This window comes from Siphateles boraxobius, unplaced genomic scaffold, assembly GCF_051911475.1.
Source record: "Siphateles boraxobius isolate OS27281-9 unplaced genomic scaffold, OSU_SipBor_1 65, whole genome shotgun sequence".
Lineage (NCBI taxonomy): Eukaryota > Metazoa > Chordata > Actinopteri > Cypriniformes > Leuciscidae > Siphateles > Siphateles boraxobius.
In genome coordinates this window covers 19,861,497-19,880,357 of record NW_027509192.1, presented here as the reverse complement: position 1 = coordinate 19,880,357, position 18,861 = coordinate 19,861,497, and the positions used below count along the sequence as shown (strand labels likewise).

The following is an 18,861-nucleotide window of genomic DNA, read 5'->3' as shown; positions in this document are numbered from 1 at the left end:
CTGACAGAGAAGATTTCAGAACTAGAGACACACATCCAAACTTTAATCGAAGATGGTAAGATTTAAGGTTGGCAAATTAATCACAATTAACATGAAATCGTGCTTAAACCAATTTGGCTAATTGCAGTTATAAAATCGCAAAGGATGCGATTATTTTTTATGCGCAGCTCGTCAGTGATGTACGCCTCTGTGATCAGTAGTAAATGCTGTTTATAACGTGCATTTGAAAAAGCAACACGCTTCAAACATCTTTCCAAACATGAGAAGCATTTATGAACCTCTTGTCCAACAAAAGACAACATTTATTAAATCAAAGCGTTGCAATCTTCTGTTTATTCAGATACAGCAAAAGTATGATGCCCAAAGAGATTTCCTGGAATGAAATGTGTTATCTACTTCTGTGGGGCATATTTGGGGTGTCTTACGTGAGCGCCCTCGGCTTTCAGATGGAGCAGCATTTATTAGGGGAGAGCAGGGGCGAAAGTACCATTTTTCAGGAAAACATAATTTTAAAAGATATTGTTTTAGACCGAGATATATTTTTGCTGTGGTTAATAACTCACAAGTGTGGTCTATCAATACCAGGTGGTATTTTGTACAAATGTCGAATGACTTCAGTATAATTTCACTTTGAACATAAGTTGCACATTGTTACTTTCGACCCCGTCAGTTGGAACGAAAGTAACACACAGTTGGGTCACAAGTAACAACAATACATTTACAACAATACATCTATATTTTAATTTTGTGTTCCTCTGGTTTTCATTAACTATGACTCTGTTCATATAACTGCAAACATATTTTGTCATTTATCTTTGCAAAAAAATTAACATTACATTTTAATTTTAAATTTCAGTTTCATCAAATGTTTCAAAAATAACCAGACAGTACAAACTTGATTTGCTTAAAATATTTTTGTATTGTGAATGACAATCCATTTTATAAAACATTCAGCATAATGAACAATATGACAATTAAACTAAATAAGATAAATTCATGAATTATCAAAATAATCTAACTGTAGTCATGTTTCCATCCAGCTGTTTCTATGCGTAAACAAAGCAGCGGGACAAAAGTAACAAGTGTTACTTTCATCCCGACTGGAACTCCTGACACTTAAACCCGAATTACTTGTATACCGAAAAACTCTGACAAGGCTAACTTTATCATGTGTTGCAGCACTAAATAACATGTAGATTGATCATTACTGTGACACATGAAACGAGAAACACAACTTGTAAATAGAAAAAAAGTACCGCTTCAGTAATTTACTTGCCGTACTCGAAAATAGCTTTCCGGACCTAACCGCGGGAAACGATGATGAAATCACGTGATATTTAGCAGCTCTGTCACTGGCTGCATGCTGAACATGCTGTCATAGCTTGAAACGCAAATGTAGTCAGGGCTCAGAGAAAATCGCTTTGTTACTTTCGTCCCGTGTTACTTTCGCCCCGGTTCTCCCCTACTGATCACAATAAAATGGCTTTAGATACTGCTTTGGATATGGCTAGCTTAGCAAACCCGCACATTGTTCGGTTCCGGTTGACGGCACCGCGGTCGCGGTAAAAAACACAGCTGTTCTATTCCGATTAGAATATCAAACAGGCTCTCTCCACTCAGTTCCACGCACCCACTGAGAATCCTGTTGAAAGTGCCGTAGTTATTGGCAATTCTACACGGAACGTAAAAATAGAGACACCAACCAACATAGTCACATGTTTGCTGGGAGCCAGAGCTCCAGACATTAAAGGGCACCTATTATGCCCCTTTTCACAAGATATAAAATAAGTCTGATGTCCCCAGAGTGTGTATGTGAAGTTTTAGCTCAAAATACCCAACAGATAATTTTCTACAACATGTTTAAATTTTCCCTTTTTGTGTCACGTTTAAAAACGCGCAATTTTAGTGTGTATCCCTTTAAATGCAAATGAGCTGCTGCTGCCGCCGCCGGCACAGAGGGCGGAGCCTCACGGAATGATAATATCAAAACAGAAACTCTCAGTACCGGTGTTCATTTCGACCCGGAGTCGGACAATAATGCCCACAGAGCCAGAGAATATATGCTGTATGGAGATAGAACAGGTATAGTTTAGTTCAGTTACGGTTTTAACTTATTTTTCATCTTGCTTATATCCACTATTAGTACAAGCCTTTTGTAGAGGACCATGTCCGAATGATGGCCAAAAATGTACTGATGAGTTTTATGAAGTTCTTTGTACATCACACAAAAGCGTCAGTTTTACTCCAGAAAATGACCGTAAAAGAGCTGAATAAACAGTATAAGAAGTGTGCATTAAAGTCTCTATCTCTCCCTTTCATTATCATCAACATACAGCGAATTAAACAGAAACACTCGTAACAACTAACAGTAAACAAATATATACACAGGGGGTGCTTAATAAACTGGTAAACTTTATATCCGTAAAACAACTCAAATGAACTGTAATAAAGTATGCGCTCTCCCTTCCATTACTGCTTTAAGTAGTAACGTTAGGCCTTTCGATCGGGAGACTGTAAGCAGGATCACGAACAGTTGGTACAGAACCATCCTTGAGTAACAGCGAGAGTAAATGAAGACTGCTATGTTCATTCTTACATCTAATGACAAAATTGCTTAAGGGACATTCTTGTCTACAGCTGCTCAGGCGTCGAAATAATGGCAGACTGTGTATAGCTCACTCAGGGCAGGTCTATGCTAATACGGCAGAGTAAGTCAACAGTTGTGGGAGGGGCTTGTGCAAAAGTATGTCACGTTGCCCCGAATCTGAGAGCGTGTTGTTCTGAGACAGTGCTTATGATTTATGGGGATTTAAAAAAAAAAGCTATTCACACCTAACACAGCCAACATAGCCGTTCCCCCACACAGATAGCTTAACACCTCTGTACGAACTTGCATTTGCCTTTGCCATCTCTTTCCCGTGTTCCCAAAAGTATGCCAGTATGCCATACATCCAGCCCTGCCCCCCACCAGGACCCCCTGGAGACCCAGCAGAGCAGTGTGATGGACATCCTTGAGCTTGAAGCAGCTAACGACCTGCAACGGCAGAGAAAGAAACAGCGAGACTGCAACACAAGTGGACACCCGACACCTAGCTTGAGCCACAAAAAGCTGACCAGCATCATCTTCTCAGCAAAAGGCGGCTCCGGACATGTGCAAGGACACTGACAGAATGGAGCAACCAGAGAAGATCAGTGGTGTTCAAGAGGCTCTGACAGCTGTTGGGCACCGAGAGCAGCTGGATAATGCCACCAAACAAGACCTTAAAAGAGAACCGTTTCACACAAAGACACAAAAAACAGCCAATCTGGAACTTAAAGAGAGACGCCAAGGCCCTTGAAGGCAATCTGTGTGCAGCCACAGGAAAGAGGTAACCTGCTGAACTTCACATCAGCGCAAACTCCGCCAGAACTGTAAACCGACACAAAGGGAGAAGAATCTAATGTCCACCACTTAACACTTCACCAGCCAGTATCCTGAAAGCCTCAGCAATTGCAGAAGGAATGCCTCCCTGCATTCACACCAGAGCTTGCAGGAAACCACAATGTCAATGCCAACCTATGAGACATTGACATTCACCTGCAGTCTTTGACGTGTGTGAACCAAGATAGACTATCTGCTCTGGATAATATCCAGCCCAGAGTTGTGACGCATTCTGACACGGCAGCCAGTAAACATCCAATCCGACTACCAGCAACTGAAACAAGCCATCATAGAGGAATTCTCAGACCCAGAGGCTGAAAGCAGGCCGGTCTGCCCTAGACACTAGGGCTGGGCGATATGGAGCAAAAAATATATCTCGATATATTTTGCTATATCTCGATATACGATATATATCTTGATATCTTTACAGGAAAAATTACTGCAAAAACAAATATGCCAAATACCACAGTCTTTTTTTAATTGAAGTGCAAAGAGGTAGGCAGTTCATGTAGAAACAAAGTGCTTCTGCGACATAAAAAAAAAATCCCTGTATACAAAAATAATAATTTAACTGTAAAATAAAGGAAGAAATAATACATATTGCCTTCTTTTCATTCAAAAATGAAACAACTCATCTCAAGGTAGGCAGTGCATATAGGAACAAAGTGCTTCTGCGACATTTAAGATAAAAAAATCCCTGATTACATAAATAATAATAATTTAACTGGTTTAGTGGCCGGGATCCTTAGTCTGGTGCACTCCTCGTATGCGAGCTTGTGCCTTGTCTGTAAATGGTGGAAAAAGGTGCTAGAAGCTTTGGTTGGCACCAACTTTCGGCATTCACGGCAGTAGACATCTGTCTGCTGTTTGTCCGACGCCTTAAAACCGAAGTATCTCCATATAATGGAGCCAGTTGTCCTTTTTTTGAGTTTTGAGACGAGTTCTGTAGCCTCCGGGCTGGTTGCGGGCGCCGCCATGTTGAATGAGACAACACGCGAGGGGAGGGGGAACAAAAGCAAGGAGGCAGGGCGAGCACAGCACAGAGAAGGCAAACAAGCAAAGTGGCGAAATCAGAATTAAAGGGCATCTATTATGCAAAATTCACTTTTACATGGTGTTTGAACATAAATGTGTGTTGGCAGTATGTGAATAAAACCACCCTAGAATGATAAAAATCCACCCAGTGGTTTTTTTTACAATCTCAATAAATCATAAGCACTGTCTCAGAACGTGCTGTTCTAAGATTCGGCTCAGTGTGACGTAGAATTGAGCAAGCCCCACCAACGTGGTTTGATTGACACTGTGGTTTTGGCATAGACCCCTCCCTCGGTGATCTGTTCACCATCCTCCATTGTTTCAATGACAGCCGGTGTTCAGACGATTTGTGACACCTTGTCGAAAATGTCTCCTAAGAAACATAAGTGTTCTGTTGTGAAATGTAACAATGTACATAGTAGTTTTCACATACTTCCGACATCAGAGCCACTGAAAACGCAGTGGATGGATTTTATTTAGGAAGGAAAGGCGCCACTTAAACTTCCAAAATACATTTATGTTTGCGTGAATCATTTTCTGACAGACTGTTTTGTGAACGAGGGTCAATTCAAAGCAGGTCTTGCTTCAAAGTTAATCCTCAAGTGTGGATCGTTGCCTACTGTTCGCGATCCAACGTCACCTCCAGTAGAGTAAGTGTATTTTATGATTTTTGAGCAAATAGTAATTTCAGTCGATGTCAGCCAATTCAACAACAAATGTGTCTAAAGTTGTTGTCGTCGTCGTAGGATGTCTGTGTAATAATTTAAACCTTGTTTGTATAGTGTGTAACCACATGTTTATAAATATATTTTTTAAAGATATTGTATTAAAAACTGTGCATGTTTTCTGTAAAGACAAGACATCAAAATTGCTGTTTCATCCGTCTTGTAACCTTCCATACAACAAATAGCGTCAGACAGTTTTATGTCACGTATTATTTTTTGCAACAATTACAAATGTAAATAAATTAATACCTGTTCTATCTCCCTGCAGCATATATTTTCTTGTTCTGTAGCCATCTTCTCACATTTGCCACATAAGCCCCTGTACGACAAGTAATGTAAACATGACGCAACAGGTCCCTCGCATAAATGTAATTTAGTTTCTACGTAGCAAACGTCATCACAGTATTTGTGTTTGTAGTTTCAAAAAATTGCGCCAACGTTATCACAGTTTGTGTGTGTCTGTGTGTGTGTTGCACATCCATAATTGCAAAGGGGACGCGATTACAACTCTATAAGTACATACATGTATCAAATAACCATTCCGAGACGTCCTGGTCCATTCTCATTTGTGTTTCTTCTGCCGGAGTCTCTTCATCATCTGGGTCTGATTCCGGTTCAAACATGTACGGCTGAATGCCATACAAAACAGCGGGTCTCTCACTCACTCTCAGCCATTCTGCTTCTACCGACTGTTTATTGCCATAGGTTTGCAAGTTACGCCCTCATCCAAAGGCTGGGCGGGGATATGCAGCTCATTTACATTTAAGGTGGTACACACCAAAACAGCTCTTTTTAAAACAGGCCCCAAAAATGACATTTTCAAATGGTTATAATAAATTAATTGTGGGGTATTTTGTGCTGAAACTTCACAAATACATTCTGGGGACACCCGAGACCAATATTACATCTTGTAAAAAGGGGCATAATAGGTGCCCTTTAAATATAAACAATATATCGATATATACGATATGTCAAAATCCATATTGTGTTTAAAAAATATCTCGATATATTTTTACTAGACACCAAACAGGGCAGACATGAAACTCCCTATGTTTACTACCACAGACGAGCTTTCTTCGGAGCTCACAACGAACCTGGGATGAAGGAGGACACCAGCTTCAAGAGACTTTTTGTCCGAAACCTCCATCAGATTGTAAGTCACCATTTAGGCATTACGGCCTGCACCCACACAATGTCTATTCAACAACTGCTTGACCTGACACAGAAGGCCTTTAACAAAATCAAGGCTTCCTCAAAAGGGATTTGTAACACACCAGCAACCTTGAACTGCAAAACTCCAGAGCTGGCACACAGCATTGCTAAAATGCAAAACGCTTCTCCAAAAGGATCCTAGCCAGCCGAGGAAAGAAAGGTCATGGATGGGAGCATCCTCATCCTGCAGACACCACAGGATCTCCAACAGCAGGCAGAAACTACATCCTCCTCTATGCCCTTCATACAGCGGCCATTCAGAGGACGACTGCACAAGGACGACTGGACACACCTGCATCGGACCTACAGGAGCTTCTAACACTAGTAAGAAAGCTCCTTGAACAGTACTCATCTGAGGAGTACTAGGAAGCACACGCTTCTGACTTTAACACCACTCAGACCAACTCAAGTTGGCAACGCCGGAAGAGAAGAGTGACACTGCAAACTTCAATCTTCTTGTGACTAAGAGCAGAAGCTAACAACCACCTGCTGTCCTTCTGCCATCAGGACTAGGCCCCATAACCTATAACTCCCATAACCACTTCCTGCAACCACAAACAACCACCTGCCCCACACCAACTGAAATCAGGATGACCATGACTCTCTCAAAACACCTGCTGCTTGACAGCAAGTTCAGAGACCTAAACCATGCTAGTGGTTACACCAGTGGCCAGGGAAACCACCACAACCTCCAGCCCTGTGCGCCAGGTGTGTGTCTGATCTTCCTGTATCTTCATCAAGTCTACAGGACAGACAACAACGACTGAAACAACTGGACCAATCAAACACACCCTTGTTTCACTAAATCTTCACAACCCCTCACCCAGGCAGACTCCTTGATGTTTGGGTTTCCCCACTGAGATATACTAAATCGCTGTTAAGATAAAGTTGTGAACCCCTTTGTTAAAGGAGCTTTAAAGTAAGGGACTGATTGTTCTACCAAGAGGTTAAATGACTCTTTTCAATTTCTTCATTCCTCTGTTATGTTTCGGTTCCATTCTACCCATGTATGTGTTGATTGTGTAAGTGTATGTGTTGTTGTACGATCTGACTGACAGTCCTGTCTTATTCGTTATTAGATAGAACTGTTATACATAGAAAGTAGACAGTATATAAAAAAGTATTAGCATATGCCACGTAGTTGATTTCCAGTGTTGCTAGCTGAGCAGAAACACAATCATTTTTGTTTGGCTTGGTCCCCTCAAGGTTGCGTTGGATTTTCTCCTTAGTCTAAAAGTGAAGAGGTCAATATAAGGTTTTCCATGTTCGTAGAGTTAGTTTGTGGAGTCTGCTTTAATCGGTGTGTTTACACAGCTTTTTTTTAAATGGCGGGTGCTGGTATTTCACGTGCGTTCGGCCAATCAGCATACATTAACGTCACTGGTAGTTTCTATACTACTGGTTTAGACCCTACTCTGAATTAGGAAATAAATTAGTTCCTCCAACAGGAGTTCCTATAACTAAAATCGATCCTGGTTCCTGCGGCACGAACACACCAAAATCCGGGTACTTCCACCAATAGTTCTAGGAACTAGGAACTATGTTCAGCCCCTTTTGTCATCAGGATACATAACGAAAACTTTTAAGCCTGCTATTATTAAATATCTTATTAAAAAACTGCAACTTGATATATACAGAATTATTCAATTACAGGCAGATCTCAAATCTACTTTTTCTGTCAAAAATACTAGAAAAGGCAGTATCCTCACAACTACGTTCCTTTTTAGAAAGAAATGGTATCTGCAAGGATTTTCCAGTCAGAATTTAGACCGTATCATAGTACTGCGACAGCTCTCATTGGAGTTACAAATTATTTGCTCTTATCATTCGATCAGGGTTGTATCTCTTTATAAGTGTTACTGGATCTTAGTGCTACATTTGATACTATTGCGCACAACATTCTTTTGGATAGACTCGAAAATGATGTTGGCATTAGTGGAATCGCATTGCCATGGTTCAAATCATACTTATCTGACAGTTATCAGTTTTTCGCAGAAAATGAAAAGATGTCATATCGATCTCAAGTTCAGTATGGAGTATCTCAAGGCAGAGTACTAGGACCGTTGCTGTTCATTCTGTACATGCTATCCTTGAGAGATATTGTTAGGAAGCATGGCGTTAGTTTTCACTGTTACGCTGATGATACTCAGCTTTATATTTCTTCATGCCCAAACGAAACTTATGCATAGCTGATGTAAAAGAATTGGATGACTAGTAGTAATTCCCCTTACTAATTTCATAAAAAACAGAGATTGTAATCATTGGACCAAAAACCTCGGCACGTAATAACCTAAAATATGGTCTAACACTTGATGGCTGCTCTGTCAAGTCTTCTTCGTAGGTTAGGAACCTGGGTGTACTCTTTGTAAAACCGTATTCTTCAATCTTAAAAATATTTCTAAACTACCACAGATGCTCTGTACCATCTCAAAGAGGCACAAAATCTCTTTCTCGGACCTTTACCATGACTGTTCCCTGTTGGTGGAATGATCTGCCTAACTCAACCAGAGCTTCTGAGTCAGTAGCCACTTTCAAGAAACTGCTGAAGACGTATCTTTTTCGGCAGCACTTGATTCAGTAGTACTAACACTTTCTCTTCTCTTCTATTCTATTAAAAAAAAAATGCACTAAAGTTAAACTGAGAGGGGTTATAGCACTTGCGTATTGTTGTCCTACTGTTAGTTTAACTGCTTCTATTGTTCTCATTTGTAAGTCGCTTTGGATAAAAGCGTCTGCTAAATGAATAAATGTAAATGTAAATGTAATGCTCTGACAAATGCAGATAAGTAAGTTCATGTGTTCATGACCTTAATGCCTGCATAAATCAAGTCAGCCGGAACCGGGAACACTTCCAATATCACCTGATGTACTCGTTACATCATAAGAAGAATGGCATCTACGCTAATATTAGTCTCTCCGTTTATCCCGAAGTTTACCGTGGTCAACCAGATCTAGGCCGTATCAAGATCAGATGGAGGATCTGCGTGTAGACACAACTACAACACAGCCCTCAAGTGTCAGCAGAGACCGTATAAAAAAACCTGTCTCCATACCGATGTGATGAATCCGAACTTCAACCAGATGGAACTACATTAAATATTTTGAATATTCCGATTCCCAATCTGACTTCTGACCTATAATGCTGCATGAATCATAATCATACACTGTTCGTTTGTTGGCCAGAGGAGAACTGGGCCTCCGACTGAGCCTGGTTTCTCCCAGTCTATCTCCCCTGATAGAGTTTTGGTTCCTGCCAGTGTCACCTTTGGCTTGCTTAGTTGGGGATACTTATTATTCTTAATATTTTTTTCTGCCTGCTTTGACAACATTGTATGAGAACTGAACTGAGCTTGATGATGACATCACTGAAAAACAAAAACAGACCATAAAAGAATTCAAGCAATCCATGACTTGTCGGCTATATTCCAGCTCCTCAAGTTATACAGTATCTCTTCAGTCTGTTTGATTGTCAATCTGGATGAGCAACATTTTTATACACAAACTTGAATGAGATTTGAGAGAGATTATCATAAGTAAATAATGAATTAATTAATTGTTCTGTTCCTTACACAATGTTTTCCTTCACTATATGGAAAAGAACAGAGTGAAAATTGCAATAATTTCTCATTTTCTTTTCCACAGAACAAAGAAAATCATAGTTTGGAATCCCATAAGATGAACAATTTCATATTTGGGAATACCCATTCATTTAATAATGACATGCATCTGAAAAAAAAACTGTATTATGACACTGCTTATGTTGCTGTGTTTTATCCTTCTGTTTTTAAGTGGTTTCACATGAAAGTGTGTGTTAATGAAGCCTTGCAGTTGCAAATGTAAAACTTAAATGGAGCGACATTAAAGCTTTTAGTACAAAAATCAAAAGTTACTATAAGAAAGCTTTGAAAGTTTATGCACAAGTTTCTGTTCACTGAATGTGTGTGTGTGTGTGTGTGTGTGTGTGTGTGTGTGTGTGTGTGTGTGTGTGTGTGTGTGTGTGTGTGTGTGTGTGTGTGTGTGTGTGTGTGTGTGGGTGTGTGTGTGTGAGAGAGAGAGAGACTTTCTGGCTTTCCCCAGGCCTGTACACAAAGGCCTGTTTATGTAGTACATGTGTTTCAGAAAAAAACGCCAGGGGAAATGAGGGAAAACTTTAAACCAACAAGAGCGACTTCAGAGTGAACAGAGGACCCTAACAGACCTACACACACTCCAACCTTTATCCACTGCTGAAGGTCAAATAGAAACTTGCACACTGAAAGAACACACTCAAGTTCTTTATACTGTGCGTGGCTAAAACAATGATCTGAGATCAGGTCACAGAGCCAGTTGTTGTTTTGGTTGTGAAAAGACTAATATAATAATATAAGCCAAACTGTCATTTTATTAAGTGTGTAAGTGTGTGTAAGTGTGTGTCAGTGTGTGTGTGTGTGTGTGTGTGTGTAAGTGTGTGTCAGTGTGTGTCAATGTGTGTGTGTGTGTGTGTGTGTGTGTGTGTGTGTGTGTGTGTGTGTGTGTGTGTGTGTGTGTGTGTGTGTGTGTGTGTGTGTGTGTGTGTGTGTGTGTGTGTGTGTGTGGCTGATGGTCAAACACTTCCGGAGGACCAGAATAGTATCCTATTGAAAACAGCAGTGGTGTGGCAGTGGACTTCAGATTAGATGGCAACAACTTTAATATTAGGAGCAGGAGGCTACTCGCAACCACAAAAATAGAGAGCAGGTCCTGGAGCTGCAGTATGCAGACGACTGTGCTTTTGTGGCAGTGAGGGCGTACAGAAGGATGGGGCTGACTCTCAACACCACCAAGACAGAAGTGGTCTGCAAATGGAGTACCAATGTCCCACCCACATTACCTGCCTTCACTGTTGGAGATGAACAGTTATCAGTAGTGCCATCTTTCAAATATCTGGGGAGTTTTCTCTCAGAGGATAGCGGCATCGACAATGAAATCCAGAGCCGAATTAAACAGGCATCAGCTGCCTTTGGGAGACTTCGGTGTAGAGTCTAATAAGGTGTAGAGTCTAAACCCTCTACAAAGGTCGCCGTATACCAAGCGGTCTGTGTCACTACCTTCCTCTATAGCTGTGAAGCGTGGGTAACCAACAGCCGTCACATCAAGTCCTAATAGCACTTCCAGATAAGCTGCCTTCAGCGCATTCTGGAATCACCTGGCATAATCGTGTGCCTCACACTGAAATACTTAAAAAGACCAACTTCAGAAGTATTGAGGCCATGATTACCCAGGGCCAACTAAAGCGGTTGGGGCATGTGATAACGATGCCCCCATGTCAGATGCCCCGCAAAGTACTATATGGCCAGTTACATCATGGTAAACCCTCAGCTGGGGGGCCAAAGAAGCGCTATAAGGATCAGATGAAGAACGCCTTTAGGAAGTGTAAGATCAGACCTGAGGATCTGGAGGATGTTGTTGCTGACCGTACCATCTGGCGACAGCTGTGCAGAGATGGGCTTCGTACGCTAGAGATTGAGAGGACAACCAGAAGATTGCAGAAGCGAGCCAGGAGAAAAAGAGCTATAACTGCCACTGTCACAACCACTACCACCATCACATACAAATGCTCCACCTGCAATAGAGCTTGTGGGTCCAGGATAGGACTTTTCAGCCATCAAAGATCTCACAGTTAAAGTGTGGACGTCATCATCAGATTTCAATGGACAACCGAAGAAGAAGTGTGTGTGTATACAGGTTTGGCTATACTTGTGAGAGCCAAATGTCCTCACTTATATTGTGAAATATTATGACAACTGACTAGTAATGACATTAAACTGGTCCTCACTAGTTAAAATGGCATATAAATCAGACAAATTGCCTATTATTGTGCAAATGTTTCTGTTATGGGTAGATTTAAGGGTAGGGTTAGGCCATAGAAAACATCATTAACCTGATAGGAACTGGATAAAAAATATTTGAAAACTACTGATCCACAATATGATGTCTGACTTGTGATGCAGCCTCAATCATAATCACACCGTGTTAGTTCGTTAATATTCAACAACATTATTGATTTGACTGCTCTGCCATTTAGATGAGAACTGAACTGAGCTGGACGATGACATCACTGTTCTCTCCAGAACTGCTTTATAGATGAAATTAACTAATTTAATTGATGATCTTTTATAACGGAACTGAATCAACACTGAATTGACTTTAGCTGAACAATGACACTGTTTTCTTTTAAAGCCAAAATTAACACTGTTTGCATCATTTTCCTGTTATCACTGCTTTGAAACAATCTGTATTGAATAAAGCGCTATATAAAAAAAGAGAGGACTTGACTTGATATAAAAATCAATGGAAGTGTACGCAATGTCCTCAATAACATAGCGAAACAAATGTGTGTGTGTGTGTGTGTGTGTGTGTGTGTGTGTGTGTGTGTGTGTGTGTGTGTGTGTGTGTGTGTGTGTGTGTGTGTGTGTGTGTGTGTACAACAAGTAACTGAAACAGAATGTCAGAAGGAATCACAGAAAAACAGAAATACTATCAAAAGCAACAGATTATTTATCTTCAGAACAACAATAAAGCCCTTCATACACGCATAAGAAGCATTGCAGGAGCATGTGTTGGTTTTTACTGCAACATCATTCATATTTTAAGTAGCTTCAATCCAATCTGCTCAATAGGGGAAAAAAACAAATACTTGATGATACTCAGCTCTATATTTCTTACTGCCCTGACGAAACTTACCAACTCACAAAATTAATGAAAAGCATAGCTGATAGAAGAAGTATTGGACCAAAAACCTCCACAGTTTTTTTTTTCTCCATTCTGTCACCTTGATGGAGTTTGGGTTCCTGCCACTGTCGCCTCTGGCTTGCTTAGTTGTGGACACTTAATATTCAGCAACATTATCTGACTGTACGTATGAGAACTGAACCTAGCTGGATGATGACATCGCTGGTTTCTCTAGAGCTGCTGTATAGATAAATTAACCAAATTAATAATGATTTTTACAATCGAAATGAATCAACGCTGAAATTACTTAAGCTGGACACTACTTTCTTCTAGATCTGCTGTACTGCCGTAACAAACTCTGTTTTTCTGTTACATTTTCTCACTTAGAAAAGACATGATGTAAAAAGGTCCAGAACTTCTGTCGTGAGTCAAAGGTCTTGCTAAATAAGACTAGTTTAACGCTGCATTAGAGGGCAGACCGGGTTAGTTCTCACACGGGGAACTTGTCAGCAGTTGCCGTAGCACTTTTCAGGTGGGGGTTGTCACATGCGTTATCTGCTGTAACTGTTATGTCCTAATTACATTTTCTGCTCAAAATAATGCTTATATATTCTGCTGTTTAACTAAATGTTTTGCTTTAGAATTGTTTTATCATTTAAATTTGGCTAAAACGCACTAATAAGGTTACTGAATGGCAGGTTGCATTGTGACAACGTACTCCTCATCTACAGTAGTTATATAGAGTAGACATTAAAAAAATTATTGGCAGGTTGAGGGTTTAGCAATGAGAATGTTTTGAAGGTGAAATCTCAATCAACCCCTCCAGGAAAATAAAACCACTTCTGAAAATAAATGTTGTTTGACTCTCACAGTTTAAAGACAACTCTCGATAAATGTAATGCACATTCACTGTATTTCTCTATTTGTGGCTTCAAAGAAACATTAAATTGTTATATGTTGACTGACTGTGCCTGTGACTGTGCTCTATATATTGCAGCACACACCTTATGCTTCAAAGAGTAGTTAAAAGTAAGTCACATGAATCTTTTTACTAGCTAGTGATGGTCATTCAGTAACTAGAATTGCTTTCCTGAAGCCTAGCTACGCCAATGCCAGGGGTTCGATTCCAGGGAAAGAAAGAACTGATCAAATGTAAATGTGTACCTTGAATGCAACATAAGTTGCTTTGGATAAAAGATTCAGGCAAATGCATAAATGTAAATGTAAACTCACTATATCAGTCTTTTTACAGTAACAGAATCAATTTAGTACCTGTGCACTGTCTAACTGACACATGAATGCTCTGTGCTTTCCAAAGCAACTTACTCCCAATGAAAAATTAGAGTCTGAACAGATTAGGTTTGTAAGTGGTCAATAGACCCAATGACCTCCTGGGCTCTGTTTGTCAGTTGTGAGTACACAGAAGAGAAAAGCGCTCTTGTGAGCATCCGCTTGGTCAAACTCAACTCTTTCCATACCAACCCCTCTCACCACAACCTCCTCTATTCCTGCATTTAGTTTAGGTGGAGTCACAGCCAAGGTTTCACAAACTCATGAATGTGCATTTGTTCATGTGTTCTGTGTGTTCTACAAGTGTTTTCTATGAAGTGTGCATGTGTGTCTGTGAACAGGACTTACTGTCTGAGGCAGCATTGCCATTGGGCAGAGATCCTAGATCAACAACCAGGCCGTCCAGACAGACGTTGAGCTCACCTCCTGCTACAACCGAGCCTTTGTTCTCGGTCTGTAGAACCAGACTGAGCTGTACATTCTCCACTGCCAGTCAAAAAGAAAGAGAGAGAGTGAGAGATCTAGTGCTGGTAGATACATCTGTGTTTTTGTTTTTTATAAAAAACCTAAATATTCAACTTACATTCATGACATTTTATTTGACAGACTCATTGTTTTGGCAAAACACTCACTGGTTCATATTTTGTGTTTTAAAAAAGCAGGGAAGAAGTGAAGCTGGTTTAAAAGGGGAGTGCTCAGCTGTTCATTGAGATTTCATTCAATCCCACATTAGCCTTTACATGTCTTCGAATAATATGTTACTGACACTGTGATCTTTAGAACACGTGCTGACATAACTGCTGACAGAACCTTATATAACAACAAATATAAAAACAGTCTTTCTCTCAGAGAAAGAAAGTCAGAGAAAGGTAAAAGAACAGTTCAATCCAAATTTAAATTCTGACTTCATTAACACTCATGTCATCCTAAACTTGTACGAAGTTCTTCTGTACAACAATAAAGAACATAAAATTAACTTGTGCTTGTCTTGGGGGGAAAAAACAAAAAACAGGCACCATGTGCTGCTTCTCTGCATGTTTGACGAATTTTTTGATGAAAATGCAGTTGTCTTCTGCCAGAAAGACAAAAGTTCAAGAATTTCTCTAACAATGTGAAGCACACAGCCACAGCTGACTCAGAAACAACTTTACCAACTTGACCAAAAAAAAAAAAAAACACAGGACTATGTGTGAGTGACTCTGCTGAAAGTCAAACCTCAAATGTTCAGGAAAAACACTGCACTGAGCTGAAAGGAATTCATACAGACCTATTCAACTAGATATTTTGGCCAGTAGTGTCAAAAGAACCAGAAATGCAAAAGTATTAACAACAATATTAACATATTGAGTGGGGACACTCAATTTTCAACAATTTTATTGATCACTGTCACTGAACAACAGCCGAAAAGCATAATTTTACCCGTTTATCACTGTATAGCTACTTTGAAACAATCTGTATTGTATAAAGCCATACTATATAAATAAAGGTGACTTGACAGATTTTTTTTAAATCAGGGACATTCCCGCCGTATATTTAAAAAAAAAATTTGTTTTTTGCTTTAATGTCAGTTACAAGGAGTTGTAAAAGATCTGAGGTGATCAGCATTTTAACCTTAATATTACAGCTGGGAAAAAATACTTGTACTGTTTAAATGTTTAAAAATAATTACCACAATTAACGCAGAATCTGTTGGCTTTCAGTTATAAGGTTGAATGACACTAATTTCTAATTTTATTCCAAGAAATAAAAATAATAAAACAACTGTGATACTGGCCTTCATTCATATTACTTAGTGAAAAAAGATGCCATTAATTAAATAAATATTTAAAATACTGTCTGTGACAAGCAGGACGAGGCCGAGGGCCATGAGAACGAAGCGAGTTTCTCATGGAGGAGCTTCGGAAGTATAAAAGGAGGATCGATGACAGTGAAGGATGAGAGAGGACCAGGCCTGGACTATTTATGCTATGATTTGTTTATGTGTGTGAGGCAGTCGTCCGTGAGCGACTGTTGCTTTTACTTTTAGATTTAAAGTTGTGAAACTTTCGAAAGTTCCCGCCACCTTCTTCCCTCTTCAATGAAACTCGATACACTGTCTTTGTCGTTTCAACATTAACTAAGAGAATCAATGTAAAAATATATTTATTTTGATTTTATATTGTGATGACAACTTACTCTTGCCATCATGTGTTCGTAGAGTGTCCAGTAAGTCAATGGTGGCACTGCCCAAAAGTTCCTTCCTCAAAGTGTGACAACTCCACAACTTCAGATCCAAACGACTCTGAGGAGTCACGTTCCTGTGAAAATAAATAAATACATGTATATGTAAATAAAAGTTCTCAAATGGACCATGGTTATGACTAAACACGGTCCCCAGAACTGGATGGGCTTTTTAAAAAAGATTTTAAGAGATGTGAATAAAAACAAACAAAAAGGTAGGACACAACCAACACAGAAAAGCAGATTTCTTCACTTTACTGATTACAGAGAGCAATTCAATGGTCTTAGGTAATTATTTGTTATTTTTACAAATTGTATACTTAAATGAGTAATGAAAAAAAGTAACATTTATATAAACGTAGTCATGTGATGCCTTACAGGGTGAGGTCTTCATTCCACTGCAGCTCAAGGTGTCCAGTGCGTTTGCCTGTTTTCTTCGTTTCACTGGTCAGACCGTCAGCGGTCACTTCCACAAATGAACTCAGACGAGAGTGACGACTGGGGAGCTTAGGAGACTGAGGCTTAGCAGACAGCACTGTCAAATGAGTACAACAGAAAAACACTAAACATTCTTGAATAGAGGAACGTTTGCAAAATTTCAATGAGAAATTGTGCATTTCACTGTGATCCAAACCATTACAGAGCCATTAATCTCATATCATATTCACTGTTATTAAACTTACAACATATCAGAAATAACAGACCAGGTAACATATCCAGGGCGTTTTGGGAGCCCGAAGCAGATTTTCAAAATAGGTCCCATGTACAAACCCACCTAAACACTCCCATGCCCTAATGAACACCATACGTCCTACACTGACACCTCATTGTAAAGTGTACTCAGAATATTTATCTTTAAACATACTAGAATAATACTAAACTGCTGAGTAATAATACCATTTTTGTAGAGTGAATTAACAATGTAAATATAATAAAACAATACACATTGATAAAAAGTATCAAGTTAACAAATGTTTCAAACAGACTAAAGTGCAAAATTACGAAACTATAAAGAACAATAATAAAGATCAGAAAATCAGAATATTTTCGACCAGAACTATTTTCTGAACTGGCATATTTAAAAGACTTCATTTCTTCTGTGTGAAATGCGGGTGTCAGATACAGAAAGTTGCACTGCTTTGTGTACAGGGGTAATTGAATAACCACTGTTTTTCTGCTGTTCCATACGCCACCTACTGTCGGAGTGTGAATGTGCAATTTCATTCAACTAAAATCTGAACAATTCATAAGGCGTCTAGAATTATTCACTGAAATTTTAAGTGCCCACGATAACAACATTGTGCATATTCACTGCCACAATAAATTATAAGGTGACAGCGACACTGTTGTTACAAAAGCACAGCGTCTTCAAATAAAAGCATTCCCTAAATGCTGAACTGAAACGATAAGACACGAAGGAGAAACCACCATTTCAACAAATGTACTATAGGCAAATGTATATGATTGTCAGAATTCAATACTTAGACTACCCTTATCTTGCTCCTTTCTTTTGTTTTTTTCCCTCATTTCTGCACCAGATTGATAGTGGTGCCTCTTTATTTTCAAAAATTAATGCACAGAGTGATACAAGCAAACTTTATCAAAGATATTTATACTAAGCAAACTGTGGCTATGTAGGGCCGGCTCTGATAACAAATTCATTACAAACTTGTTCCTTTATTATATGACTTTTCTCAAGAGCAGAGAACGTTTATGAAAAGTTTCAGCGTACAAGACATATTACTGTTTAGAGACGGTTAATGGACAACAGATTTATATCAATAATTACTAAGTGGCAATGATTATGATTCCGGTAACACATTATTTTGATGGTCCCTTTTGAACATTCTGTTGACTATAAGTAACTTTGCAACTACATGTCACCTAACTCTCATAGAGTATTAATAGACTTTCTGCTTAATATCTGCTAACACTTTATTGTGATGTTCCCCCAACAGACATTTTACTAACTACAAGTAACTTTGCAACTACATGTCTTAACTTATTCTAACCCTAACAGTCTCCCTAACAGTCTCGAATACTCTACTGAGAGTTAGTAGACATGTAGCTGCAACGTTACTTATAGTCAACAGAATGTGTTAAAGGGACCATCAAAATAAAGTGAAACCATGATTCCAAGGTGGCAAAAACATTTATAATTTTGATTCCTGTACCAGTGTGTCCAAATGTGTCCTGACATGAACGATCATAGTTGGACTAGCAGTTATGAAGTAAATTATTCAGCACACATCACCCTCTAGAGGAAAC

At 39.4% G+C, this 18,861-nt stretch overlaps 1 protein-coding gene across 4 annotated transcripts in view; it reads right to left on the bottom strand.

Annotated features, from left to right (window-relative positions):
• The window catches only part of wwp2 (WW domain containing E3 ubiquitin protein ligase 2), a 112,692-nt gene that overhangs the window by 31,934 nt on the left and 61,897 nt on the right, over positions 1–18,861 (bottom strand). For all 4 annotated transcript variants that reach the window (XM_077211331.1, XM_077211330.1, XM_077211333.1 and 1 more), the window contains 3 exons: positions 16,972–17,128; positions 16,549–16,670; positions 14,722–14,859 (listed from right to left, as the gene is read on the bottom strand). In XM_077211331.1, coding sequence (XP_077067446.1) covers positions 14,722–14,859; positions 16,549–16,670; positions 16,972–17,128 — 417 coding nt within the window. The remainder of the gene's footprint in view (positions 1–14,721; positions 14,860–16,548; positions 16,671–16,971; positions 17,129–18,861) is intronic.